Below are 27,280 nucleotides of genomic sequence, written 5' to 3' on the forward strand. Positions count from 1 at the left end.
TGGATGCTGTTATTGTGTGTGTGTGTGTGTGTGTGTGTGTGTGTGTGAGGGGGGGAAGGGGGAGAACTGACCCCTTTTATTTGTTTTTTTTTCTTTCCCCTTCTCTCTTTCTCTCTCTCTCTCAGTATATATGTCTTTCTTTCTTCTCCGTCAGTCTGTTTGTCTTTCTCTCTCTCTCTCTCTCTCTCTCTCTCTCTCTCTATATATGTCTTTCTTTCTTCCAGTCTGTTTGTCTCTCTCTCTCTCTCTCTCTCAGTATATATGTCTTTCTTTCTTCTCTCTCTCGTCTGTCTTGTCTCTCTTCTCTCTCTCTCTCTCTCTCTCTCTCTCTCTTTGTTTGTTGTATGTAAAAAGATAAAGAGGATTGGTCGGGTTTGTTTGTATAAGAGAGAGAGAGAGAGGTCTCTCTCTCTCTCTCTCTCTCTCTCTCTCTTTCCTTTCCTTTCTTTTCCATTCCATTCCTTTCCTTCCCTTCCCTTTCCTTTCCTTTCCCTTCCTTTCCTTTGCTTTCCTTTCCTTTCCTTCCCTTTCCTACCCTACCCTACCTCCTCCTTCCCTTCATCTCCCATCCATCATCCCTACAAGACATCTTCCCTCCACTTCTTCCACTCCCCGTAGTCTTCCTCCATTGCTCTTTGCGTTCCTCCACTCTCCATTCCACTCACCCTACATATCCTCCACCTCCTCCTCCTCCTCCTCTTCCTCCCCTCCCCTCTTTCCTAGCCATTCACCACTTCACTCCCTCCACACACACACCTCCTTCTCCCCTTCTTCCCTCCCCTTTCCTACCATTTCCCATCTCCTCCTCCTCCTCACCGCTTCACACACCTCCTCTATCTCTTCTCTCGTACATAAAGTCTTCTCCTGCTTCCAAAACGGCCAATTACGAGGAGGAGGAGGAGGAGGAGGAGGAGGAGAAAGGCGCCTGAGGGTATTTGAAAGTAGTAATTCCTGACGACGAAGAGAACGGGTTGAGAGAGAGAGAGAGAGAGAGAGAGAGAGAGAGAGAGAGAGAGAGAGAGAGAGAGAGAGAGAGAGAGAGAGAGAGCATTTCCATAAGCACACAGGTAAGCCAGGTGTAAAGAATCGTTTCCCACGCACACACACACACACACACACACACACACACACACACACACACACACACACACACACACACACACATTTATATAGAGAAGGAAAAAAGGTCTTGAAAATTACTGCAAATCGTAAAATAACAAAGAAAAAAAGATGGAAAAAGAGGCAGACGGATAATTTGGGAACATTAAAGAAAAAGAAAAAAAAGAGGAAAGAAAGGAAAAGGAAAAAAAAATCTACCCTCAAGAAATACGAAAATCAGAGAAAAGTATGACTGAAGAAATGTGAAGGACAGACTTATATATTTAAAAAAAGAAATTAAAGAAGAAAAAATAAGGAATAGAAGACAAAAAGAATTAAAAGACAGAAAGAAGGAAAAGAAAAAAAGGAAAAGACAGCCAGACAGAAGGAAAACAAGACAAACAAAATAAAATAAGACAAGGAAAAAAAAAGAAGGAAAAGACAGACAGACAGAAGGAAAACAAGACAAAAAATAGAAGACAGAAAGAAGGAAATGAAAAAAAGGAAAAGACGGACAGAAGGAAAACAAGAAAAAAAAATAAGACAAAAAGGAAAAGAAAAAGGAAAAGATGAAAAAAGAAGAAAAAAAGTGTAAACGGGAATAGAAAAGACAGACAGACACACACAAACGTCAACATCGAGAAGGAAGAGTAAAAACATCGGTCTAAACAAGTCTTACGAAGCACAAGAAACAAACAACAACAAAAACTGACAAAACGCTCTTAAAAAAAAAAAGATGAAACGACACACGCGCTACGACAGAAAAGCAGGAAAAAGAAAAATGAAAAGAAATGCTCCACGGAAATGCCAGAACCAAAGGGAACAAAAGGGAAGAAAAAAAAAGTCAAAATACGAGAAAGAGACGCTCGCCACCCCGACCAGCGCCTGTGACTAACAAACCCTGAACCAGACGTGACTGCAGAGGCGGAGGGAGGGAGGTACTGGCTGACTCTTGCATTAGGAGGTGGGGCGGCGGGAAGAAGTACGTCACAGGAAGGAGGAAATGCCGGAAAAAAAGCAGACATTTTAGAGTTTATCGGTGCGAAAGGTGAAAGATTTAAGATTGCGGCTAACTCTTTCATTAGGAGTTGGGACGGGATAGGGATGAGCGGGAGGAAGTTGACATAAGAAGGATGATAAAAGGGGGAAAAGAGGTTATTCCAGAGTTCACCTGTGAGAGATTTAAGATTGCGGCTAACTCTTTCTTTAGGAGTTGGGACGGGATAGGGATGAGCGGGAGGAAGTTGACATAAGAAGGATGATAAAAGGGGGAAAAAAGGTTATTCCATAGTTCACTTGTGAGGGATTTAACATGGCGGCTAACTCTTTCTTTAGGAGTTGGGACGGGATAGGGATGAGCGGGAGGAAGTTGACATAAGAAGGATGATAAAAGGGGAAAAAAAGGTTATTCCAGAGTTCACTTGTGAGGGATTTAAGATGGCGGCTAACTCTTTCTTTAGGAGTTGGGACGGGATAGGGGTGACCGGGAAGAAGCTGTAATAAGAATGATATAAAGGAAAAAAAAAGTTATTCCATAGTTCACCTGTGAGGGATTTAAGATAGCGGTTGACTTTTGAATTAGGAAGCTTAAGATATTGCGGTTAACTCTTGCATTAGGGAGTTGGACAGCAGTAGATAGCGGACCCGAGTAGATTGTCATGTGAAGCGAAGGTGCAACAGGAAGAGTATGACGAGCGTGGTCACAAACTCCATCTTTATTAACTTGGTGCCAAACGTGATCCAAGTTAATTAAGACCAAGTTAATACCAAGTTAATAAAGATCCAATTTAATAAAGTACCAAGTTAATAAAGATGGCGTTTGAAGCTGAGGTTCCCTAAGCACACATCCCTTTCTGGTGAAGCGAAGGGAAGTGAAGCCAAGTGGAAGCTATGCAGTTAGCGAGCCCAGGAGAACAGTTAGAAAGAAACCAGCATTAAAGAACAGAGCAAGAGACAGAACATTACGTCGCTGAAGAGCTGAGGTTCCCTAAGCACACTCCCCTTTCTGGTGAAGCGAAGGGAAGTGAAGCCAAGTGGAAGCTATGCAGTTAGCGAGCCCAGGAGAACAGTAAGAAAGAAACCAGCATTAGAGAACAGAGCAAGAGACAGAACATTACGTCGCTGAAGAGTTGAGGTTCCCTAAGCACTCCCCTTTCTGGTGAAGCGAAAGGAAGTGAAGCTAAGTGGAAGCTATGCAGTTAGCGAGCCCAGGAGAACAGTAAGAAAGAAACCAGCATTAGAGAACAGAGCAAGAGACAGAACATTACGTCGGACTCTGAGGAGACGAAGAGAGACACTTAGCCGAAGACGTTAACGAGCCGAGTGACCCAAGCAACGGCCGCTCCCTAATGAAGAAGTCCCCGCGCTAATCATCGTCGTTGTCGCTTTCTAGTTTCTCATTTTCCCCTCCGTCGGCCGCGGCAAGACTCACCGCGCTTGTTAAACTGATGGCCGAAGAATAAACAGTCGAAAAATAACCTTGTCTTCCCCCGCCGAGGCTTAATGGCGCTGCGACACGCTGACGAGGCCCCGCAGCGAGCGTTATTACCACCATCCCTGAGCCCTGGAGCGAGCGTTGAGACTCCCTGAAGGCCTCGGCTAATCTCTCCCTTCCCTCTCTCCTTCTCTGTCTCTTCCTTCTCTTTCTTTTCCCTACTTCTGACCTTTCTCTTCCCTCTTCCACCTTCTCTCCCTTCTCTTCTCCCTCCCTTCCTACCTTCCCTCCATCATCTTTCCCCTCTCCCTCCTCTCTCCTTTCTCTTCCCCTCCTCCTCCTCCTCCCTCCTCCTCTGTCCTCCTCCCTCCTCTTTCTCTCCTCTTTTCCACTCCCTTTCTCTCCCTCCCTCCTCTTTCCCCTTCCCACAAACCTCCCTCTCTCCCTCCTTCTCTCACCTCCCTCCTCTCCCTTCTGTCACCGTTACCAACCCAAGTACACCGCCATTACCTCACAGCACAAGTAGACTCCATTCACGCTAACTAGACAAATAAGCCCCGCCCCTTTTATCTCTCTCTCCCTCTCCGCGGCGGGCGAAAGCAAGAAGTCCCGTGGAGGTGAAACACTTAATTAAGAGACCATCTGCTAACCTAACCTTTGATGGACTTGAAAAAATCATCACACGAGACCTTCAGAGAGAGAAAGGGATTTTTCTTTTTCGCTCCGTTCGACATATCACGAGCCGGGAGAAAGCATACTCTTATTACTTCTTATAGCGTTCTTAGAGAAAGCAAGAGAACGAGAGATAGATAGATAGATAGATAGGTAAATACATACATACATACATGCATAGAGTCATTGGTAGATTTAGAGGGCGAGCGAAAGATTGATAGATAGGAAGATAGATAAAAAGCGAGTGAAAAATTTGTCTCGTGTGATGATTTTTCCGAGTCCATCAAAGGTTAGGTCAGCAGACATCTCTTAATTTTGTGTTCTGCCTAAACGGGACTTCTTGTTTTCGCCAGCCGCGGAGAGAGAGAGATAAAGGGGGCGGGGCTTATTCGTCAAGTTAGCGTGAATGGAGTCTACTTGTGCTGAGAGAGAGAGAGAGAGAGAGAGCGGGGGCGGGGCTTATTCGTCAAGTTAGCGTGAATAGAGTCTAAGATATAAAGATAGACAGATGAATAGAAAGACAGTGATGGTTACAACCCTGACACTAGAAACTGCATATAAATTCTTACGTTCGCCCCGAAAAGACTGAACGTAAAGTGAAAGTTAACAGCCACACAAGTTGAAACAAATCCTTCACACAGACAAACAAACCACCGATAAACACAGACATTGGACGCAGTGTTACCAAGTCATCGTACTCAGCCACTCAGCACATCGAATTCTCCAGTTTCTGACTCACAGCTATCGCAAACGACCACCAATAAGGAAGGCTTTTAACGATAACTTTAACTGGAATCTCGTTATCTGTGTAGGTACGAGAGTTTTGGGCCCTGGAACTAGTAAATGCGATGAGTACGATAATATGGTAACGCTGAATCAACTAGACGCCTGGAGCACACTAGAACAACAAGAACATTTACCAGAACACGAGGAGACCATCAATGCTATCGAAAGAAAACATGCAGTTAATATAAAAAAAAGAGGAAGATAAAGAAAAGATGATGATAATGAATAAACGAATGAACGAAGACAAGAAGACAAGATCAGACAAGAAGACAAGACCAAACAAGACGAAGACAAGAAGACAAGACCAAACAAGACCGCGGAGAAGAAATATAAATGGATGAAGATGCCTGTGAATGAAGAAGAATAAAAAGGAAGGTAGAAAGGATAGAGGGCCATATTTTTAAACATTTCTGCGCCCAAGAACACGTAATTTACTAGTCTTTCGTGGGAGTTTAGGGCATTTCCAGGGGTACTTTTATGACCCTGGTGGTAGTCTGAGCCTTCCTCTGTACCGTGAACCTAAGGAAACACATATTTGACAAGGCTTTCGTGGGAGTTTAGGGCATTTCCAGGGGTACTTTTATGACCCTGGTGGTAGTCTGAGCCTTCCTCTGTACCATGAACCTGAGGAAACACATATTTGACAAGGCTTTCGTGGGAGTTTAGGGCATTTCCAGGGGTACTATTATGACCCTGGTGGTAGTCTGAGCCTTCCTCTGTACCATGAACCTGAGGAAACACATATTTGACAAGGCTTTCGTGGGAGTTTAGGGCATTTCCAGGGGTACTTTTATGACCCTGGTGGTAGTCTGAGCCTTCCTCTGTACCGTGAACCTGAGGAAACACATATTTGACAAGGCTTTCGTGGGAGATTAGGGCATTTCCAGGGGTACTTTTATGACCCTGGTGGTAGTCTGAGCCTTCCTCTGTACCGTGAACCTGAGGAAACACATATTTGAGAAGGCTTTCGTGGGAGTTTAGGGCATTTCCAGGGGTACTTTTATGATCCTGGTGGTAGTCTGAGCCATCCTCTGTACCGTGAACCTGAGGAAACACATATTTGACAAGTCTTTCGTGGGAGTTTAGGGCACTTCCAGGGGTACTTTTATGACCCTGGTGGTAGTCTGAGCCTTCCTCTGTACCGTGAACCTGAGGAAACACATATTTGACAAGGCTTTCGTGGGAGTTTAGGGCATTTCCAGGGGTACTTTTATGACCCTGGTGGTAGTCTGAGCCTTCCTCTGTACCGTGAACCTAAGGAAACACATATTTGACAAGGCTTTCGTGGGAGTTTAGGGCATTTCCAGGGGTACTTTTATGACCCTGGTGGTAGTCTGAGCCTTCCTCTGTACCGTGAACCTAAGGAAACACATATTTGACAAGGCTTTCGTGGGAGTTTAGGGCATTTCCAGGGGTACTTTTATGACCCTGGTGGTAGTCTGAGCCTTCTTCTGTACCGTGAACCTAAAAGAACACTCATTAGAACTCGATTAACCTCCTTTTTGGCCTCTGGAAACAGTTGGTGTGCGGGGCGGGAGCATCTGACAATACCAACCAGAGACAACATTTAGGGCCGTATTTTAAGACACCGCCGCTTCTCACATCAACTATTTCTAAAGGTCAAAGAGGGGATCAATCTGTTTTTCATGAGTGTTTTTAAGGTTCATGGCACAGAAGAAGGGTCACACTACCACCAGGGTCATAAAACTACCCCTGGAAAGACCTACAGCTCCTACGAAAGCCATGTCAAATATGTGTTTCTAGGCTCACAGTACAGGAGAAGGGTCAGACTACTACCAGGGTCATAAAACTACCCCTGGAAAGGCCTACAGCTCCTACGAAAGCCATGTCAAATATGTGTTTCTAGGCTCACAGTACAGGAGAAGGGACAGACTACCACCAGGGTCATAAACTAAGGCGACAGAATGTTTTAAAATACGACCCTTATTATTCGAAAGTGTGACGTAAGAAGAAAAGCCACGAGGAGAGTTAGAATCCACAGCATCTTAGCACAGACCCAGACATGCCCACAGCGTCCCAGCACCACAGCCACAGCCACAGATAAGTGCAGGGCCGCGCCAGGGTCGTGCATGGCCCCCCGAGGCTCACAGGGGGCATAAAAAACGCTGAGTGGCCCCGAGGGGACGACGAGGCGTATTGGTCCCCGGGGGGCGTGAATAATCATTAGCGGCCCCGAGGCGAGCATAACAAATAATAGAGGCCCCAGAGCGAGTATATGAGGCCCCCGAGCGAGCATTACAATTATTTAGGGCCACGGAGCACGGATAACAAACACTAGAGGCCCATGAAAGAGCATAAACACATTTAGAGGCCCCGCAGAAAGCATATCCCTCTAATAAAGGCCCCGGAGAGAGCATAGCAAATACTACAGGCCCCGTAGCAAGCATAAACACCCATATGAGGCCCAGAGCGAGCATAAACACGTATTAGAGGCCCCGAAGTGAGCATAACACGTATTAGAGGCCCCGAAGTGAGCATAACACGTATTAGAGGCCCCGAAGTGAGCATAACACGTATTAAAGGCCCCGGAGCGAGCATAGCAAATAGTCGAGGCCCCGCAAAGAGCATCAATACCTAATAGAGGCCCCGGAGTGAGCATAAACACGTATTATACGCCCCAGAGCGACCATAAACACGTATTAGAGGCCCCGGAGCGTGCATAAACACCCATATGAGGCCCCAGACGGAGCATAAACACCTACTAGCGGCCCCGGAGCGAGGCTAAACACTTCGGCGGCCTGACATAAACATTCCTATTGTAGTCGCTGCACGAGGCGGGAAACACAGAGGAGGAGGAGGAGGAGGAGGAGGGAGACTGGTTTCAAAGGGAAGAAGGATTAGTAGCAGAACTGAACAAACAAAAAGAAGACAGATAAAGAAGATAAACAAGTAATTTTTCGGTCCATTATAGACAGGAAAATATTACCGACCCATTGGCCATTAAGACACTGATATCAATATGACTGAAATCTAGAAAAAAAAAAACAATAAAAAAATAAAGAGAAGAAACAAATTTATGAGCAAACGAGCATTACGTGACAGCGGTAAAGGCTACTCGAACCTAACCTAAGAAAGCAAGGAGGAAAAAGCTTCAAAGGCTACTCGATCCTAACCTAAGAAAGCAAGGAGGAAAAAGCTTCAAAGGCTACTCGAACCTAACCTAAGAAAGCAAGGAGGAAAAAGCTTCAAAGGCTACTCGATCCTAACCTAAGAAAGCAAGGAGGAAAAAGCTTCAAAGGCTACTCGAACCTAACCTAAGGAAGCAAGGAGGAAAAAGCTTCAAAGGCTACTCGATCCTAACCTAAGAAAGCAAGGAGGAAAAAGCTTCAAAGGCTACTCGAACCTAACCTAAGAAAGCAAGGAGGTAAAAGCTTCAAAGGCTACTCGATCCTAACCTAAGAAACCAAGGAGGAAAAAGGTTCAAAGGCTACTCGAACCTAACCTAAGAAAGCAAGGAGGAAAAAGGTTCAAAGGCTACTCGATCCTGACAGCGGAAAAAAGCTAAAGAACAAAATCAAGAAGAAACAGTTACTTAAGCTACTCGATCCCAAGAAAGAACTCGTAAAAAGGGTTGGACTCCACTAAAGACTAATGGATACAGAAAGAAGGGAAGGTCACGTGATATGTTTACAGGAGGCAACCCGCGTAAAACGTCTTGTGTGTGTGTGTGTGTGTGTGTGTGTGATGGGTGAGAGAGTAAGGAAGAGAGAAAAGAAGAGGAGGAAAGGAAGGGAGAGAGATAATGGAAGGGAAAGAAAGGAAAAGAAAGAAAGGAAAAGAAAGAAAGGAAAGGAGATAAAAAAGGAAAATGAAGAGAAAGAAGAAGAGAAAGAGGAAAAGAGAAAGAGAAACCAAGGAAAAAGGGGAAAAAACGAGAGAGGAAAGAAGAGAAAAAAAGGAAGGAAAAAGGGAGGGAAAAAATAAACGTACATAAACAAAAGAAAGAAGAAGAGGAAAAGAAACATAAATAAACAAGATAAATAAATAGATAGATAGATAGATAGATAAAATTAATGAGGTAAGGTAGACATAGATAAATATATGGAGAAGATAAATGAAGGTAAACACACACACACACACACACACACACACACACACACACACACACACACACACACACACACACACACACACATACACACACACACGAGACACAACGCAGGGAGGGAACCTTACACCCCACACCTCTCTTATTAATTTTGGAGGAGGAGGAGGAAGAGGAGGAGGAGGAGAAGGAGGAGGAGAAGGAGGAGGAGGAGGAGGAGGAGGAGGAGGAGGGAGAGATAAGAGCAAGGTTGTGTAGGGGAATGTTGTGTGTGTGGAGAGAGAGAGAGAGAGAGAGAGAGAGAGAGAGAGAGAGAGAGAGAGAGAGAGAGAGAGAGAGAGAGAGAGAAAGGGACTGCCACTAAAACTACATCATCTGCATTTTATTGAAGGGAGGAGGAGGAGGAGGAGGAGGAGGAGGAGGAGGAGGAAGATCAAGTCTATTCTCATGTAAATTGTAAACAAACAGACGAATTGAAAGTGATTTAGGTCCTCCTCCTCCTCCTCCTCCTCCTCCTCCTCCTCCTCCTCCCTTTATCACGTCCATTATTATCCTTCCGTCTTTATCCCTGGCAACGCACCTTCTTCCTCTTTCTATAAACACTCATAAAAACATCACCCTCTTCTTTTTTTTATCTTCTCTATTCTCTCTCTCTCTCTCCATTCTTCTCTATTCTCCATTCTTTCTCTTCTCCTTTTTCTATCTCTCTTCCTTCTCTCTCTCTCTCTCTCTCTCTCTCTCTCTCTTCTTTTTCTTCTTCTCTTATTTTCTCTTATTTTCTCCTTTCATTCTTCCTTGTTCTCTCTTTTTCTCATTCTTTCTCTTCTCCCTTTTCTTTCCTTCCTTTTCTCTCTTCCTTCTTTTCGTTTTCTCTTCTCCTCCATTCCTTTCCTTCTCCTTCCTTTCTTCTGTCTTTGCTATCTACTCCCTTTCTTCACTTCTTCACCTCCTCCCTTCCTCTTCTTTTTCTTCTTCTTAGTTCCTCCATTCGTTTTCTTCTTTTCCTTCTTCCTTTCTTCCTCTTTCACAGTCTCTCTCCTGTTCTACTTTTTTCTTTCCCTTCCCCTTTCTTTATCCCTCCCTGCTTTCTTCCTTCTTCTCCTCCATCTTCCTTTATCCCTGTCGATGTGCTTTCTCTCTCTCTCTCTCTCTCTCTCTCTCTCTCTCTCTCTATGTCTTCTACGTCTTTCCTTCCCCTTCCTCTTTCTCTCTTCCATCTCTCTTCTTTATCCTCTCTCTCCTCATCCTTCTTCTTTACCTTCTTTTATCCCTGTCGATGTTCTCTCTCTCTCTCTCTCTCTTGGCACTTCCTTCCTCATTCTCCTCCCCCTCCTCCTCCTCCCCCCTCCCCCCCTTCTCATCAGCATTCCTGACTCTGTGGTGCTGACGCTGATTTGAAGAGGGGAAGGGGGGAAGGGAAAGGGGGGAGGGGGAGGGGGAGGGGAGGGGAGATAAGGGAAGGGAAGGGATGGGGAGGAGAGGGGAAGGGAAAGGTAGGGTAGGGTAGGGAAAGGAAGGAAGGGGAGGAAAGAGAAGAAAAGGGAAGGGAAGGGAAGGGAAGGGGAAGGAAGACTGAAGGGAAGGGAAGGGAAAAGAGAGGGGAAATAAGGAAGGGAAGAGAAGGGTAGGAAAGAAGAGGAAAGGAGGAGGAGGAAGAGGAGGGAAGAAGAAGGAAGAATGAAGCAAAGAAAAGGGAGGCTGGGAAGAGAGAGAGAGAGAGAGAGAGAGAGAGAGAGAGAGAGAGAGAGAGAGAGAGAGAGAGAGAGAGAGAGAGAGAGAGAGAGAGAGAGAGAGAGAGAGAGAGAGAGAGAGAGAAGAGGGGAAGAAAGAAGGGAAAAAGAGGGGAGGAGGGAAAGCAGAAGAGGAGAAGGGCGAGGAAAGGAACGGAGGAAAGGGAGAAGGGAATTGAAGAGGAAGAAAGGAGGAGGGGGAGGAGGAGGAAGAGGAGGAGGAGGAGGAGGAGGAGGAGAGCTTCTAAAAGTCACCCCAGACCGCTATAAAGGTTAATTAGGAGGAGGAGGAGGAGGAGGAGGAGGAGGACGACGACGAGGAGGAGGAGGAGGAGGAGGAGGTGTAATGTTTTGGCACTGAGCGCGTCGCCTTTGTCTGTCTCCTCCTCCTCCTCCTCCTGTCTCCCTTTCGTCCAATGTCACTCTCTCGTCCTCCTCCTCCACCCCTCTCTCTCTCATTCTCTCTCTCCTCCTTCGCTCTTCTTTTCCCTTCTCTTTTTTCTCATTTTCTTCCCTCTTTTTTTTCTTTTCTTGTTTTCTTTCTTCCTCCTTTCCTCTCCTTTCTCTTCTTCTTCCAGTTTTCTCTTCTTCCTCTCATTCTTCTTTTCCTTCTTCTCTTCCTACATTTTCTTTCCCTTTACTACTACTACTACTACTACTACTACTACTACTACTACCACTACCACTACTACTACTACCACTAAGACTACTACCAACACCTCCACTCGTAATACAATATGCACATCATCTCTACCTCTACCTCCTCCTCCTCCTCCTCCTCCTCCTCCTCCTCCTCCTCCTCTTCCTCCTCCTGGTGATGAATAGTTCTCGTGATGCCCCACCTCATTATTGGGTGCCAGATGGGGGGGGGAGTGCCAGATGAGGGGAGAAGGGGAGGAAGTGCCGGAGTGAAGGGAGGAAGAGGGAGAGTGTGGGCCTCGGAAGGGAAGGAAGAAGGAAGGAAGGAAGGGAGGAAAGAGAAGGGAAGGAAAGGGAGAGAGAATTGGCCGCGGAAGGAAAGGAAGAAAAGGAGGGAAGGGAAGGGAGGAAGGAAGGAAGGGAAGGGAAGGGAGCAAGGAAGGAAGGAAGGAAGGGAAGGGAAGGGAAGGGAGAGAGTTGGCCGCGTAAGGAAAGGAAGAAAGGAAGGAAGGGAAGGAAGGAAAGAAGGAAGGAAGGGAAGGGAAGGGAAGGGAAGAGAGAGAGAGAGAGAGAGAGAGAGAGAGAGAGAGAGAGAGGAAAAAGAAGGAAAAGGAAGGAAAATTAAAAGAGAAGGAAGGAAAAGAATGAAGAACCACCATTACCATTTCCTTGATATAGATATGCTCCCCTCCACCCCCCCTTTTTCTACCCCTCCCCCTCCCTCTTCTCCCCTCCTCCACTCCCCTCCACTCCCTAGATAAATACCTCCCCCAAACCATATCCACAATTTTACCTCCTCCTCCTCCTCCTCCTCTCCCTCTTCCATGTCCATAATAACGCTATAAAAGAAGAGAAGACGTAGAAGAAGAAGAAGAAGAAGAAGAGAAAGCAAGAAGTGAAATAAAGAAAAAAAGCTACCATTGACATCCATTATATAAACACCTTGAGATGAAAGAGATGAGAGAGATGACTCACTAACACGAGGAGGCTTAGGGTGAACTGACATGACACGAGGGAGTGAAAAAAAAAGGATAGAAAAACAAATATAAACAAAAGACGATCGTGAAGACAGACAGACAGACGGTGCATAGGACGAGACAGATCAAAGACAGACAGACAGATGATGCAAAGTTTAATAAAAGGAGAAGGAACGGTGAGGAAATGAAGGAAGGGAGAGAGAGGGAGACGAGAAAGGAAGGAAAATGAAAGGTAGGTAAGGAGAGGGAGAGAAGAAAAGAGGAGGAGGAGGAGGAGGAAAAGGAGAGGAAAATAAGAATCGGCGAAGGAAAATGTATAGAAAGAGGAAAAGGAAAAAGAAAGAGAAAAATGTGACCAAAATACGTATAAAAGGAAGAAGGAAGAGGAGGAGAGAGAGAGAGAGAGAGAGAGAGAGAGAGAGAGAGAGAGAGAGAGAGAGAGAGAGAGAGGCCAGAAAGGGGTCTCGAGAGGGGAGAAGACCACGGGGCGTCTGAGAGGAGGAGGAGGAGGAGGAGGAAGAGGAGGAGGAGGAAGGAAGGGTAGTGACAAGAGGTGCCAACGCCCGTGTGAAGAGGAAGAGGAGGAGGAGGAGGAGGAGGTTGATAATGAGGGGAAATATGAGGAGGAGGAGGAGGAGGAGGAGGAGGAGGAGAAGGAGGAGGGGAAAGGATACGGAAAATAGAGGCACGAGAGAGAGAGAGAGAGAGAGAGAGAGAGAGAGAGAGAGAGAGAGAGAGAGAGAGAGAGAGAGAGAGAGAGAGAGAGAATGAGCATAAGGACGAGAGGAAGGAAAAGAAGAGAGGGAGTAAGGGAAAGGAAAAGGAAGGGAAGGAAAGGAAAGGGAAGGGGAGGGACAGGAAAGGAAAGGAAAGGGAAGGGAAGGGAAAGGAAAGGGAAGGAAAGGAAGGGAAGGGAAAGGAGAGAAAAGGAAAGGGAAGGGAAGGGAAGGGAAGGAAAGGGAAGGGAAGGGAAAGAGAAGGGAAAGGAGAGGAAAGGAAAGGAAAGGAAAGGGAAGGGAAAGAGAAGGGAAGGGAAGGGAAGGAAGGGAAGGGAGACGGCCGGGTCGCTCCTTCAAATAAACAGAACACACACACACACACACACACACACACACACACACACCCGCCTGGCCTCATGACAACAAAAAAAAAAACACCTTCGGCCCGGGATGGATGAATGGATGAAGGCCCATAATCACACACACACACACACACACACACACACACAGACACACACACACACACATCTTTTTTTCCTGCTCTCCTTTCCTTCTTTTTTTTCTCTTTCTCCCTTTCTTCCCCCCCCCCCCTCACACACACACACACACACACACACACACACACACACACACACACACACACACATCTTTTTTTCCTGCTCTCCTTTCCTTCTTTTTTTTCTCTCCCTTTCCTCTCTTTCTCCCTTTCTTCCCTCCCCCCCTCACACACACACACACACACACACACACACACACACACACACACACACACATTGGATAAGCCTTTCGTCTATAGAGGCTGGCTGCTGTGTTAGTATTAGTAATAGTATTAGTATATTAGTATTAGTGCTGTGTTCGGTACCCACGGGCAGTAGTTTTATGAGCCTAGTGATGGTTTGACAAGGCTTCCCTCTACACCGTGAACGCGAGAAAAACACCAGCCAGAACCCGACCCATCATCCCCTTCTTGGCCTTGGGGAACGGTGGGTGTGGGAGTGTAGAGCGTATGGGGTATTTACAGGCCGCGGCAAGTTGGATTTCCGCGAAGTTTGCCCGTGTAGCGTCGCGTCCCACAATGCCCTGAGAGAGTTGCCCTGTTCCCTCATCCTTTCTCATTCCTCTCTCTCCCGTTCTTCTTTTTCTTTCTCTTTCTCTTTTTTCGTTTGGCTATAATCTCTTTCCTCTTCTTTCCTTCCTTCCCTCTCCTCTCTTTATCCTTTTCTGTCTCTCTTTCTTCTTGTTTTCCTCTGATTTCTTTCCTCTTCTTTCCTTCCTTCCTTCTCCTCTCTTTATCCTTTTCTGTCTCTCTTTCTTCTTGTTTTCCTCTGATTTCTTTCCTCTTCTTTCCTTCCTTCCCTCTCCTCTTTTTATCCTTTTCTGTCTCTCTTTCTTCTTGTTTTCCTCTGATTTCCTTCCTCTTCTTTCCTTCCCTCCTCCTCCTTTTCTCTCCCTCTCTTCTTGTTTTCCTCTGATTTCTTTCCTCTTCTTTCCTTCCCTCTCCTCCCTTTATCCTTTTCTGTCTCTCTTTCTTCTTGTTTTCCTCTGATTTCTTTCCTCTTCTTTCCTTCCCTCCCTTTATCCTTTTCTGTCCCTCTCTTTCTTCTTGTTTTCCTCTGATTTCTTTCCTCTTCTTTCCTTCCCTCCTCCTCCTTTTCTCTCCCTCTCTTTCTTCTTGTTTTCCTCTGATTTCTTTCCTCTTCTTTCCTTCCCTCCTCCTCCTTTTCTGTCCCTCTCTTTCTTCTTCGTTTTCCTCTTATTTCCTTCCTTTCCTTCCCTCATTTGCACTCTCCTCCTTCTTTTCCTTCCCTCCCTCGCCCTTTCTTCTCTCCTTTCCTCCTTGTATTCCAATTTTTCTCCTCCCCTCCCTGTATTCTCTCCATCATCCCTTCACTTCTCTTTCTCTCCAATTTCTCTTTTTTCTCTCTCCTTCTTCATGTAAATTCCGCCACGCCTTCTTCCCCTCTCTCCTCCTTCTCTTTCTCTCCCTCTCTCCTTTCTTTCTTCTCCTTTCCCTATCCTATACCATCATTCTTCCTCCTCTTCCTCTTTTTTTTATATCTTTATCTACTTTTTTTTTCTTTTCATCCATTTTTCACATTATATAGTCATGGTTGAGTGATTGTATATTGTTATTCTTTTCTTTCTACTCCTTTTCTTATATACGCTTTTTTATCTTAATATGAAAGTCTAATTATTTTCTTTATTTATCATCAGTGTCTCCTCCTCCTCCTCCTCCTCCTCCTCTTCATCTTGTTCTTGTTCTTCTTCTTCTGGTTATTATTATTCATGTGTATTTTCTAAAGTCTCCTCTTATTCCTCTATTTCATTATCTAGTCCCATTTCTTCTTCTTTATCTCTTTTAGCGTCTCCATCCTCCTCCTCCTCCTCCTCCTCGTTCTTCTTGTTCTTCTTGTTCTTCTTGTTCTTATCCTCAATGTTTATTTTCTAAAGTCTCTTCTTATTCCTCTATTTTATTTTCTAGTCCCATTTCTTCTTCTTCTTTATCTCTTTTAGCGTCTCCATCCTCCTCCTCCTCCTCCTCCTCGTTCTTCTTGTTCTTCTGGTTACTATCCTCAATATGTATGTTCTATAGTCTCCTCTTCTTCCTCTATTTCATTATCTAGTCCCATTTCTTCTTCTTCTTTATCTCTTTTTAGCGTCTCCATCCTCCTCCTCCTCCTCCTCCTCCTCCTCCTCGTCGTGTCTCGCGTCTCCTCACACCCCGCCATTTATTTTCTTTACATAGCCGCCTGATGACTTACTGTTTTGGGCGGCCAGTCAGGTTAAGCCTCCGAGATGTTCCCACAGCCTCCGCCTTCCTCTCCTCTCTCTCCGCTCCTCTCCTCTATGGCCAGTCTGTCCTGCTCTCCTCCTAAGCAGCATCTCTCTCTCTCTCTCTCTCTCTCTAATAGTCTGTTCTCATTTTCTTCCACTCCCTCCCTTTCTTTTCACAGCATCTCATCTCTTTCTTCCTTCTATTCCTTGCCTTTCTTTCCGATCTCCTCACCTTCAGCATCCTACCATAGATTCTCACTACTTTTTTTTTCCAGGTCATATATCCCTTCTCTCTCTCTCTCTCTCTCTCTCTCTCTGTTCTTTCCTCATTTTCCACAGCATCCAACTACTTTTTTTTTTACACGTCTTTTCTTTTCTGGTAATTTCTGCTTTTCTTCACATCAACAGCATCCTCCGCAAGTCGATTCCCACACCCTTTGCTTATACACTGTTCTTACCCGCCTTTACAGCATCCAACCCTCGTCAAACAGCTTCGAACTCCTTTTACGGCATCCACGTCACTTTAACAGATTCTAACTCCCTTTAATAGAATCTAACTCTCCTTAACAGGTTCCAACTCTCCTTAACAGGTTCTGATTCTCTTTAATATGTTCTAATTCTTTGTTCTTTCACCTAAACGCTCTTCTTGATCTCTTATACCTGTATGTCCTTTTAAATCCATTGAGAGAGAGAGAGAGAGAGAGAGAGAGAGAGAGAGAGAGAGAGAGAGAGAGAGAGAGAGAGAGAGAGAGAGAGAGAGAGAGAGAGAGAGAGAGAGAGAGAGAGAGAGAGAGAGAGAGAGAGAGAGAGAGAGAGAGAGAGAATCCAAACACGATAAATCAACTTCGTTTGTCAGTGAGAAGGTATCAGGGCGGGGAATCGAACCCTCTATAACACACACACACACACACACACACACACACACACACACACAAAAGACGGGTCCAGGGTTTATGTGTGTGTGTGCGTGTGTGTTGGTTAGGGAGGAGGGAAGGGAGGGAAGGAAGGCCAGTCAGTCAGTCAGTCGGTTAGTCAGTCAGTCAGTCAGTCAGTCAGTCAGTCAGTCAGTCGGTTAGTTAGTCAGTCAGTCAGTCAGTCAGTCAGTCAGTCGGTTAGTTAGTCAGTCAGTCAGTCAGTCAGTCAGTCAGTCAGTTAGTCAGTTAGTTAGTCAGTTAGTCAGTCAGTCAGTCAGGCAATCATCCGTTCACCCAGTCACCAGACAGTCAGTCAGCCAGTCAACTCATCATCCAGTCAGCCAGTCAGTTGCTGAGTCAACCATTCAGAAAATCAACCATCCCTCCCCTCAGTTACCAGTCAACCAAACAGTCAGTCGACCATTCAACCAAACAACGAGAAAGCCAGACATACAGCCAAACATCCACCAGTCAACCAGTCAATCAACCAGTCATACAGTCAACGAGTCAGTCATCCAGTCAACCATAAGACCAACCAAAGTCAGTCAGTCAGTCAGTCAACCAAGCATCCAGTTATCCAGTCAGCCATACGTCCTCCCAACCACAAGTCAACCATTCAACCAAAAAGAGACAGACAGACGCCAAACAGTCCACACAGGAGCCGCGTGAAATAGCATTAAAGGCGATCGGATCCCAATCACGACAGACCGACACGTCCCGGCGCCTCTATCAGCTGGGGGGCGTCAGGAGGCTTCGATCCCCCTAAAGGGACTAATGTGGGACTGGATCCTCCTTGTGATAGTGTCAGGCGGACGGCGGGGCGGAGGTGTGACAATGAGTGTTAAGGGGTGGTGTTGTGGTGATGATGGTGGTGGTGATGATGGTGTTGGATGTGGGAAGGGGGGAGATGGTGGTGGTGGTGAAGGGGAGGAAGGGGAAGGGAAGAGGAGGAAGGAAGGGAAGAGGAGGAAAGAAGAAGAGAGGGAGAAAATGACTGGGAGGAAAAAGAGGAAAAAGATGATGATTTGGAGGTGGAGGAGATGAAGAAGAAGAGGAGGGAAAAGAGGAAGAAGAGGAGAGGAAGAGAAAGGAGGAGGAGGAGGAGGAGGGTAAAAAATGAGAAAGAAGGAAAGGAAAGACAGAAAAAAAGATACCGTGTGTGTGTGTGTGTGTGTGTGTGTGTGTGTGTGTGTGTGTGTGTGTGTGTGTGTGTGTGTGTGATTGAGGTTTTTGTAAATAGAGGGAGAAGGTGAGAGACAGGTGGAGAGGGAGAGAGAAGGGAGAGGAGGAGGAGGAGGAGGAGGAGGAGGAGGGAGAGGGAGAGAGATGTCAGGGAGATGAAAATGAGTAGAAGAGGATGAAAGGAAGAAGTAAAAGGGAGGAGGAGGAGGAGGAGGAGGAGGAGGAGGAGGAGGAGGAGGAGGAGGAGATGTCAAGATGAAAGGGAGGAGGAGAAGGGAGAGTGAGTGAGAGGAGAATGGGGAGTGTGTGTGTGTGTGTGTGTGTGTGTGTGTGTGTGTGTGTGTGTGTGTGTGTGTGTGTGTGTGTGTGTGTTAGCTCCAAGACAGTTTAGCTTAAGTTAGGTTAAAGTTAGGATAGATTAGGTTGAGTTAGATTAGGATTAGGAAGGAAGGAAGGAAGGAAGGAAGGAAGGAAGGAAGGAAGGAAGGAAAGAAAGAGGGAAGGAAAAGAAACAGAATGATGGAAAATGAGAGAAAAAGAAGAAAGAAAAGAAAGGTTAGGTAAGGATAGGTTAGGATAGGTTAGATTAGGTTAGGATAGGGTGGGGTAGGGTAGGTTAGGTAAGGTTAGGTTAGGAGAGGTTAAGGGATTAGGATAGGTTAAGATAGGTTAGGTTAAGTCAGGATAAGTCAGGTATGGTTAGGTGAGGATAGGTTAAGTTAGCATAGGGTTAGCATAGGTTGGGATATGTAATGGCGAGAGGCTAGGATAGGTAGGTAGGTTGTGGCAAGTTAGGTTAGGATAGGCAGGTAGGTAAGGAGGTGGTAAGTTAGGTTAGGATAGGGTTGGGCAGGTAGGTAGGTTGGGCTAGGTTAGGATAGGGTTGGTAGGCAAGGCTAGGTTAGTAGGTAGGGTAGGTTAGGGGTATGTGTTAGGATAGGGGTAGGTAGGTAAAAGGGTTAGGTTAGGTTGGGTAGGGTAGTAGGTTAGGATAGGTTAGGATAGGTTAGGTCAAGTTAGGTTAGGATAGGGTAGGGTAGGGTAGGTAAGGGCAAGTTAGGTTAGGATAGGGTAGGGTAGGGTAGGTAAGGGCAAGTTAGGTTAGGATAGGGTTGGGTAGGGTAGGTAAGGGCAAGTTAGGTTAGGATAGGTTAGGTTAGGTTAGGGTAGGTTAGGTTAGGTAAGGAAAAGGAGTGTTAGGAAGGGTCAGAAAGGGATGGGGGGGGGAGAGGAGGAGGAGGAAGGCAGGGGTGTAGGGTCCCACGGTTTCAAGAGGAGGAGGAGGAGGAGGAGGAGGAGGAGAGAAGGTGGTGACAGAAGCGAGGGGACGTGATGTAGAGAAGGAGGAGAAGAAAGAGGAGGAGGAGGAGGAGGAGGAGGAGGAGGAGGAGGATAGGGAGGAGGGAGAAGGGAAGGAGGAGGAAGAATGAGAAGAGAGGAGAGGAAAAAGAGGAAAAAAATGAGATAGAAATTGAAAAGATAAGGAGGAAAAAAAGAGGAAAGAGAAAGAGGAGGATAAGAAACAGAAGAAGAGAAGGAGGAGGAGGAAAGGAAGAGGAGGAGGAGGAGGAGGAGGAGGTGGAAAGAAAAAAATAATAAATGAAAGAGCAATGAAGATGAGGAAGAGGAAGAGGAGAAAGAGGAGGAAACAGAAAAGAAGAAAAAAAAGAGGAAGAGGAAACACAGGAAAGGGGAGAGGAAGACCAATATGGGACGGAGGAGGAGGAGGAGGAGGAGGAGGAGGAGGAGGAGGAGGGTGTCGACTTGTGAACCTCTGTCTTCCTTCGTCTTAATTTAAAGCAAATGTGAGGAGGAGGAGGAGGAGGAGGAGGAGGAGGAGGAGGAGGAGGAGGAGGAGGAGGTTCTCAGCTTTCTTCTCCTTCCGCAAGATGGTTCTAAGGCGTAACCCTCCTCCTCCTCCTCCTCCTCCTCCTCCAGTCATTCTTCTTCTCTTCCTTTCTCTTATATGTTTTTTTTCTTGTCTTTTTTTCTTCCTCTTCTTCTTCTTCTTCTTCTAATTCCTTTCTTCTAGTTATTGTTTTCTTCTTCTTTTTCTTCTTCCCCTTTTTTATCCTTCTTGTCTCGTCTTCCTCCTCTTCTTTTTCTTCTTCTTCCCCTCTTCTTCTTCTTCTTCATCTCCTCTCTCTTTCTTTCTCTCGTTTTCTTTCTTGTTAGTTAGTTAGTTAGTTAGTTTTTTTCTCTTCCTTTTTTCTCTCTTTCTTAGTAATTCTTTCCTTCCATATTTCCTTCTTTCTCTGTTTCTTTTCCTTTCTCCTTCCTTTTTTCTTTTCCTCCTCCTCCTCCTCCTCCTCTTCCCTCTCAATATAATTTCTTCTTTCCCTTCTCCCTATCTTTCTTTCCTCCTCCTCCTCCTCCTCTTCCTCTTCTTCCTCCTCCTCCTCCTCCTCCTCTTCTTCCTCCTCCTCCTCACATGCCGTAATTGACTGTGGCGCCCTTAAATAATTATGTCACTTTGAAGAAGAAGAAGAAGAAGAAGAAGAAGAAGAAGAAGAAGAAGAAGAAAGAGGAGGAGGAGATGAAGAAGAGGAGAAAGGTGAGGGTTGCGTCCTACTGCCAAAAAGAGGAGGAGGAGGAGGAGGAGGAGGAGGAGGAGGAGGAAAGAAAGAAGAGGTAGAGGAAAAGAAAGAGGGAGAGGGGATTAGAAGGAAGAAAAAAAAACTATAAAAGAGGAAAGAAACGAAAGAAGAGGAGGAGGAGGAGGAGAAGAAGAGGGAGGAAAGAAAATAAACAGAGAAAGAGGTAGAAGAAGGTAAGAAGAGGGAGAAAAGGAGGAGGAAAATTATACGAAAGAGAGGAAGAGAAGAAGAAGAATAAGAAGAGGAGGAGGAAGAGGAAGAAAGAAAGGAAGAAAAGAAAGAAAGAGGGAAGGAAAAGAGAGAGGTAAGAAATAATATGATAAAGAAGGAAAAAGAATGCAAAGTGAGAAGAGGAGGAGGAGGAGGAGGAGGAGGAGGAGGAGGAGGAGGAGGTGTTTGAGATGAGAAATTCGAGCATCTCCTTCCTGTGGTAAGAGTGAGCAACCGCGGCGGCACATGGCCAACCCTGATTGTGGTGGTGGTGGTGGGGGGGGGGGGGGAGGAGGAGGAGGAGGAGGAGGAGGAGGAGGAGGAGGAGGGGAAGAGAGAGAGAGAGAGAGAGAGAGAGAGAGAGAGAGAGAGAGAGAGAGAGAGAGAGAGAGAGAGAGAGAGAGAGAGAGAGAGAGAGAGAGAGAGAGAGAGAGAGAGAGAGACTAACCTCCTTTACCTTCTCCTCCTCCTCCTCCATTGTCAACATCAAGTACATTAAAAAGGGTTGATATTCTGTGTGTGTGTGTGTGTGTGTGTGTGTGTCTGTGTGTGTGTGTGTGTGTGTGTGTGTGTGTGTGTGTTTAGTTGTCATCATCATTATTATCATCATCATTGTCACTCGCCTTTGTATGCTAATGGTGGTGGTGGTGGTGATGGTGGTGGTGGTGTTGTGTAGGGGAGCGAAAGAAATGGTGATGACGGTTTTGGTGGTGGTGGTGATGGTGGTGGTGGTGTTGTGTAGGGGAGCGAAAAAAATGGTGATGACGGTTTTGGTGGTGGTGTTTTGTGGGGCAGCAAAACATATGTTGATGACGGTGGTGGTGGTGGTGGTGATGGTGGTGGTGGTGGTGGCTGTACTAACACTATAAACAGACGCAACACACCATAACACAGCATATCACAAGGTACCAACACAGTATAACACAGCATTGGGGGAGGCGGTGGGCTATAGTCGGTTTCACGGGAGCTGGCGGCCTAATCCTTCAGGGGTGGACGCGCGGACTTGGTATCATTGCTTGGGTGACGGTACTGATATAGAGGAAGCAGAGAGCAGGGATGGTAGGCAATGTCACAGCAGGTTAGAGAGAAAGAGAGAGAGAGAGAGAGAGAGAGAGAGAGAGAGAGAGAGAGAGAGAGAGAGAGAGAAAAGTGAGGATGGCGGAGAGTTGCTTCTTCTAATGAAAAAAAGAAGAGCACCACAGAAATAAAAATAAATAAAATAAAAACAAACATTTACACACCACACAACAGCCCAAACCAGCTTAGCCCATCGTGCATAGCTGTGGTGAGCGGGGTACTAACACATCATAACACGGCCTAACACAGCATAATTGATCATAACCCAGCCCAACACAGCATAAAACAGCATAACCCAGCCCAACACAACATAAAACAGCATAACCCAGCCCAACACAGCCTACCACAGCATAACCCAGCCCAACACAGCCTACCACAGCATAACCCAGCCCAACACAGCATAACCTACCCCAACACAACATGAAACAGCATTGCCCAGCCCAACACAGCATAACCCAGCCCAACACAGCATAAAACAGCATAACTCAGCCCAACACAGCCTACCACAGCATAACCCAGCCCACCACAGCATAACCCAGCCCAACACAGCCTACCACAGCATAACCCAGTCCAACACAGCCTACCACAGCATAACCCAGCCCAACACAGCATAACCTAGCCCAACACAGCATAACCCAGCCCAACACAGCATAACCCAGCCCAACACAGCATAACCTAGCCCAACACAACATGAAACAGCATTACCCAGCCCAACACAGCCTACCACAGCATACCCAAGCCCAACCCATCATGGCAGTGTACGTACCCGTGGTGGGGGGCGTGCAGGGGGTGCAGGCGGGCGGGGTCCCACACGTAGCGGCCCTCGTGTGTCCGCTGGTCCACGGGCAGCGGCGGCGGCGGCGGCAGGGCGGCGAAGGCGGAACCCAGCCCCAGCGGCACGCCTGAGGGAGGGGGAGAAACTGCGGGGGCGTTAGTGGATGCCTCAGGAAGGGGGGAGAGTAGGGGGAGAGAGGGGGGAGGAAGGGGAAGATTTAGGGGGGGTGCAATATGAATGAGAAAAGGATAGATAGATAGAGAAAATAATTACAATGTAGGATATACCTTTTTTGATGATAGGTATATTAAGAGTAATAACGGTAATAATAATAATAATAATAATAATAATAATAATAATAATAATAATAATAATAATAATAATAATAAACACACGCAGATATTTGAATGTTAAATTGCTTGTCTCTTCATCTGCCTTTCCCTCCCTCTCTACGTCTACCTTCTCCTACCTCATTCCCTTCCCTTCGTTCCTTTGCCCTCCCTCAAGATGCAGGAGTGAAGGCAAGGAAGCTCTCAAAAATTCACACATTACATACAGACATAATATTTACGATAAGGATTTGAGGGTAGAAATATCAGTTATGTATTGGGCCAAACTTAGGAATATTGTGTGGCGCTGATAACACACACACACACACACACACACACACACACACACACGCACGCACGCACACACACACTTTCTCCAGCCCGGGTCAGCGGCGTATCGAAACAGATTAATTGAACGCGGAGGAAGAATTTTGATCATCACTTCTTGCTCCTGAACTTATTCCCGTGTACAACTTAACCCTGACTTGCATCTCTCTCTCTCTCTCTCTCTCTCTCTCTCTCTCTCTCTCTCTCTCTCTCTCTCTCTCTCTCTCTCGCCGTCAGATACCCATGACTACCAGGTGACGCCACACACACTCTTCTTGCTTTCTTTTCTCCCTGCTTTCCTTCTCTCTCTCTCTCTCTCTCTCTCTCTCTCTCTCTTCCTTCACTTCCACACACACATTTCTTTCTTCCTTCCTTCTTGCTTTCCTTTCCTTCTTCATCTCTCTCCCTCTCCTCTTTTCTTTACTCCCTTACTCCTCCCCCACCACATACCCCCCCCCCCCCCACGCACACACACACACGGCAGCCAGCCAGTCACTCCGCGGAGCCTCAAGTGTCGGGCCGAAGCGAAAGAACTAAAGAGAAGCGCGCATTTCACACGTTGCCTTACATAGTCGGCGAAGCAGTCACCTTGTAGGGCGGAAAAACGGGGGATTGATAGTGTGTGTGTGTGTGTGTGTGTGTGTGTGTGTGTGTGTGTGTGTGTGTGTGTGTGTGTTTCTATCTCTGTATGTCTTTCTGTCTCCATCTGTTTGTGTCTCTGTCTGCCTTTCTGTCTGTCTGCTTATGTAGCTAACTGTCTATCTGTCTGTCTGTTTATGCATCTGTTTGTGGCTGTGCCTGTCTGTCTGTCTGTCTCTGTCTACCTTCCCATCATTTCTGTTTATGCCTGATGCCTTTCTCTATATATGTCTGTCTTTCTGCCTGCTTTCTTCTTTCCCTCCACGTCTGTTTGTCTCTGTCTGTCTGTCCGTCCGTCTGTCTGTCAAGCCGTGAGTGTAATGGGCGGAGACGGTGTAAGTTATCAGATGGCATGGCGCGAATTTGAAATGTCATCACAGTGTGTCGGCGAGAGTGTGTGTGTGTGTGTGTGTGTGTGTGTGTGTGTGTGTGTGTGTGTAGGGAAAGGAAGGAGAGGGGGGGAAAGAAAGAAGGGATATTGCAGGGAAGGGAGGAAAGGAAAAGGGAAGAGAAGGAAGGGAGAGGGAGTGGAAGGGAGGGAGAGAGGTAGAGAAGGGAGAAAGAAGAAAGAAGGGAGAATGGAGGGAAGGGAGGAAATGAAAAGGGAAGGGAAGGAAGGGAGAGGGAATGGAAGGGAGGGAGAGAGGTAGAGAAGGGAGAAAGAAAGAAGGGAGAATGCAGGGAAGGGAGGAAAGGAAAAGGGAAGGAAGGGAGAGGGAATGGAAGGGAGGGAGAGAGGTAGAGAAGGGAGGAAGTAAAGAAGAAGGGAGAATGGAGGGAAGGGAGGAAAGGAAAAGGGAAGAGAAGGAAGGGAGAGGGAGTGGAAGGGAGGGAGAGAGGTAGAGAAGGGAGAAAGAAGGGAGAATGGAGGGAAGGGAGGAAATGAAAAGGGAAGGAAGGGAGAGGGAATGGAAGGGAGGGAAAAGGTAGAGAAGGGAGAAAGAAGAAAGAAGGGAGAATGGAGGGAAGGGAGGAAAGGAAAAGGGAAGGGAAGGAAGGGAGAGGGAATGGAAGGGAGGGAGAGAGGTAGAGAAGGGAGAAAGAAAGAAGAAGGGAGAATGGAAGGAAGGGAGGAAAGGAAAAGGGAAGGGAAGGAAGGGAGAGGGAATGGAAGGGAGGGAGAGGGGTAGAGAAGGGAGAAAGAAGAAAGAAGGGAGAATGCAGGGAAGGGAGGAAAGGAAAAGGGAAGGGAAGGAAGGGAGAGGGAATGGAAGGGAGGGAGAGAGGTAGAGAAGGGAGAAAGAAGAAAGAAGGGAGAATGGAGGGAAGGGAGGAAAGGAAAAGGGAAGGGAAGTAAGGGAGAAGGAAGGGAGAGGGAATGAAAGGGAGGGAGAGAGGTAGAGAAGGGAGGAAGTAAAGAAGAAATGAAAAAAGAAAAGAAAATGAGGAAAAGAAGAAGAAATTAAGGTGTGTGTGCGTGTGTGTCTGTGTGCGTGTGTGTGTGTGTGTGCGTGTGCGTGTGTGTGACATGGTTTCATCTCCTGCAGTAAACGAAAGCAAAAAACAAACAAAAAAACAAAGCGAAGCGAAAAGAAATTGGTTACTACCCAGAAGGATGAGTTTTCAATAATTTCCAATCGTAATAATAATGATAAGTTTAATAGATTACTTTTTTCCATAAGACTGATTTTCTTGCTTTCTCTTACAGATCGGTATGGAATGACTGGATAAAAATGAGGCAGAGACCGACAGACAGACAGACAAAGAAAGGTCGTGCAAATTACTATAGTAATATCTTTGCTATCCCTGAGTCACTAAACCAACACCGTGCCTCCTCCTGTTCCTCGCCCCTGACCTGACCTGACCTCACCTTGCTGCAGTGTCGGTGAGCTGAACGGCACGAGGGAGCGAGCGAGCTATAGCGGACACCTGAATTATCGAAGGAGACCAAGAAACAGTGATGAGAACGTAAGCTGTAGCGAACGCCTGAATTATCGAAGGACACCAAGAAAGTGATGGGAACGTAAGCTATAGCGAACGCCTGAATTATCGAAGGAGACCAAGAAACAGTGATGAGAACGTAAGCTATAGCGAACGCCTGAATTATCGAAGGAGACCAAGAAACAGTGATGGGAACGTAAGCTATAGCGAACGCCTGAATTATCGAAGGACACCAAGAAACAGTGATGGGAACATAAGCTATAGCGAACGCCTGAATTATCGAAGGACACCAAGAAACAGTGATGGGAACATAAGCTATAGCGAACGCCTGAATTATCGAAGGAGACCAAGAAAGTGATGGGAACGTAAGCTGTAGCGAACGCCTGAATTATCGAAGGACACCAAGAAACAGTGACATAAGACGCAAATAAACATGTTAAAATAGTATTCCGCAGTTATTGATTCATATTAAAATAGTATTCCCTGGTTATTGATTCATGTTAAAATTGTATTCCCTAGTTATTGATGCATGTTAAAATAGTATTCCCTAGTTATTGATTCAGGTTAAAATAGTATTCCCTAGTTATTGATGCATGTTAAAATTGTATTCCCTAGTTATTGATGCATGTTAAAATAGTATTCCCTAGTTATTGATTCATGTTAAAATAGTATTCCCTAGTTATTGATTCATGTTAAAATAGTATTCCCTAGTTATTGATTCATGTTAAAATAGTATTCCCTAGTTATTGATTCATGTTAAAATAGTATTCCCTAGTTATTGATTCATGTTAAAATAGTATTCCCTAGTTATTGATTCATGTTAAAATGGTATTCCCTAGTTATTGATTCAGGTTAAAATAGTATTCCCAAGTTATTGTTTCATGTTAAAATAGTATTCCCTAGTTATTGATTCATGTTAAAATAGTATTCCCTAGTTATTGATTCATGTTAAAATAGTATTCCCTAGTTATTGATTCATGTTAAAATAGTATTCCCTAGTTATTGATTCAGGTTAAAATAGTATTCCCTAGTTATTGATTCAGGTTAAAATAGTATTCCCTAGTTATTGATTCAGGTTAAAATAGTATTCCCTAGTTATTGATTCAGGTTAAAATAGTATTCCCTAGTTATTGATTCATGTTAAAATAGTATTCCCTAGTTATTGATTCAGGTTAAAATAGTATTCCCTAGTTATTGATTCATGTTAAAACAGTATTCCCTAGTTATTGATTCGTGTTAAAATAGTATTCCCTAGTTATTGATTCATGTTAAAATAGTATTCCCTAGTTATTGATTCATGTTAAAATAGTATTCCCTAGTTAGTGATTCATATTAAAATAGTATTCCCTAGTTATTGATTCATGTTAAAATAGTATTCCCTAGTTATTGATTCATGTTAAAATAGTATTCCCTAGTTATTGATTCAGGTTAAAATAGTATTCCCTAGTTATTG

General features: G+C 45.6%; 1 protein-coding gene across 2 annotated transcripts in view; it reads right to left on the minus strand.

Moving 5' to 3' along the window:
* Positions 1-27,280, minus strand: part of LOC126982736 (transcriptional activator cubitus interruptus-like) — a 226,680-nt gene that overhangs the window by 155,156 nt on the left and 44,244 nt on the right. For both annotated transcript variants that reach the window (XM_050835051.1, XM_050835050.1), the window contains exon 2: positions 22,643-22,796. In XM_050835051.1, coding sequence (XP_050691008.1) covers positions 22,643-22,796 — 154 coding nt within the window. The remainder of the gene's footprint in view (positions 1-22,642; positions 22,797-27,280) is intronic.

This window comes from Eriocheir sinensis, chromosome 51, assembly GCF_024679095.1.
Source record: "Eriocheir sinensis breed Jianghai 21 chromosome 51, ASM2467909v1, whole genome shotgun sequence".
Classification (NCBI taxonomy): domain Eukaryota; kingdom Metazoa; phylum Arthropoda; class Malacostraca; order Decapoda; family Varunidae; genus Eriocheir; species Eriocheir sinensis.